Raw genomic sequence first — 2,254 nt, 5'->3', positions numbered from 1 at the left:
ATTATTTCATGCAGTATATCTTCACAATGGTGCAGAAACCAAAATAATAGGAAAACTTTGTCCATAAATAAAAAAGAAAAACTTAGATACAACTCCTTAGGTGTTGTGCCTTAGGTTCCTCAATTATATTCAACCATGTGGCTGCATTAGCAAATGAGTCACATAGTTGAATTTATTATCACCGGGGCAAGATAACATCTTTTATGCTGCATTGGTCAATACTCAATACAGCCATATTATTGAAATTAAAAAAAACTTAAGGTACAAACAACACTTAAGTTTTGCACTAAATAAAAATTTGGAGAAAAGCAAGGAGTAGAAGACTACCTGAGATCCAAGAATGACAGCACCTTTTTCTAAGAAGAGTGTAAGGTGGCTGGTAAGGTTGATGCTTCCTGTAAGCCACCTTCCCGGAGGCACATAAAGCTGAGCACCTCCCTTATCAGCAAAGGACTTGAGATAAAAAATGGCATTCTGGAAGGCAATGGTATTCAATGTTTTACCATCTCCCACAGCACCAAACTCAGATATGGTCACACTATGGGGTCTTGGTTCCAATGTCAGCTTATAATCACACTGTCCATCCTCTTCACCATTAATTTTGACAGCATTGCTCAATGTCAGTAGCAAGAGCAGCGCCACCTGCATGGCGGAAAAAAAAAATGGAAAGCCACTGGTTTCAGAACATTTTCAACAAATACAAATTTTGAAAGGGAATCAGAAAATAAGAGCAACTAAAATGAAGAATTTCAAGACCAAAAGACTCATGCCATTAATGAATTTCAAAGAACATATAAATCTGCTATGTAAAACAGTATCAATGCAAAATTCCAAAGTGAATTAAAAATTTTCACAAACCTATATATAAAACAAACACTCACACGCACCCAGTATGTGCAACTAGAATATGTGCCCATTGTATTGTCATGATGGCAAACAAATGTAATGTGCATTTCTATACTGAAAAAAAAAAAAAAAAAAAAGAACTTATAAAATGGACAACTTTGGAACAAGTTGATACTTTGAGAAATTCAATCAGCAGGCAAATGAGCAAATTTCCACTTCGACTTAAAAAAAATAAAATAAAATAAAATAAGTCTGCAAGTCCATGACCAATTTGATTACATCATGTAATCGGTATATAAAATATAATCATTCTCAAATATCAATATTAGAACAAAACCAAAGACATTAATACGCATAGAAAGAATACAAAAGTGATTAGCACCGAATCCCACCACCCCTCCCATCGATGATAGCAAATATCTGCAACACCCACCAACCAAAAAATAAACTTGAACCAAAAAAAAAAAAAAAAAAAAACAGCAATTAAAATCAAACACAAACAATCAAGTTCTGAAATTCCAGATTTGGAAAAAAGACAACAATTAAAAAAAAAAGGGGGGGGGGCAAAAATATGACAAAACCAGAAAAATAAAAAGAAAAAAGAAACGTACTTACTAGCATCTTCATGGGACAAAAGCCTCAGAAGCAGTGACCAAAGAGACAAGAACAGGTTCTGAAGTCCAAACTGCAGCAGAGAAACAGTAGGGAAACGAAGTAGAAGAAGAAGAAGAAGAGGAAGCACCCACAAAAACAGGGGAGCTCTCTGTAAGTATAGGTGGGTGCTTATTATAAGCATTAATTATGTAAAAGACACTAAAAATCAATGCTTTATATATGGCAAGGAAAACAATAGTAGTAGATAAAAATGACAGCTTTCCATGCATACAAGCAAAAATCAAGCTCAGCAAAGTGCAAATGGAATATAATAATAATATTTATTGCCACTAATGGGTAATTACTCTCTGCTTCAATATGATTAATAACGTCTCTAGCCGACAATATTGTTTGAAACGGCCCTCAATTAGTGAGATTGAAAAAAAAAAGAGCGACTCAAAATTCCAGTGACAGTGTTGGAATAGTGTACTTGTTTTCTTACATATGTTAAGAATTTCATTAGTACAAGGACAAAAATGAGAGGATGCATTTGATGTACTCACCCTAGTTGCACAAACTTTTGTATCCTACTCATAAACACTGCACTTTTTTTCTTCTTCAAAATAACGTATGTGAAAGCAGTGATCGCTCCACCATAATTTATTTTTAATAAGTTGTAAAAAAATATAATAAAAATTAGTATAAATTGATATAGAGAACTTAGAAAGTTAGTTCCATTAGGTCTACACTTTGTAAATTAGTCAAAAACGATTTCATAACAAAAACACTTTTCGGTGTTCCGTTAATAAGACCC

General features: G+C 33.6%; 1 protein-coding gene across 1 annotated transcript; it reads right to left on the bottom strand.

Moving 5' to 3' along the window:
- Nucleotides 1–327: 327 nt before the first annotated feature.
- On the bottom strand, nucleotides 328–1,925 carry LOC112006075 (probable polygalacturonase; the record flags this gene model as incomplete). The annotated part of the gene is given in 2 exon segments (XM_065765236.1): nucleotides 328–642; nucleotides 1,462–1,925. Coding segments are annotated over 2 exon segments (327 nt in total), but the record flags the coding sequence as incomplete, so codon positions are not given.
- Between the last annotated feature and the right edge of the window lie 329 nt (nucleotides 1,926–2,254).

This window comes from Quercus suber, unplaced genomic scaffold (genome assembly GCF_002906115.3).
Source record: "Quercus suber isolate HL8 unplaced genomic scaffold, Cork oak 2.0 scaffold_617, whole genome shotgun sequence".
Classification (NCBI taxonomy): domain Eukaryota; kingdom Viridiplantae; phylum Streptophyta; class Magnoliopsida; order Fagales; family Fagaceae; genus Quercus; species Quercus suber.
This window is presented reverse-complemented; position numbering and strand designations above follow the sequence as displayed.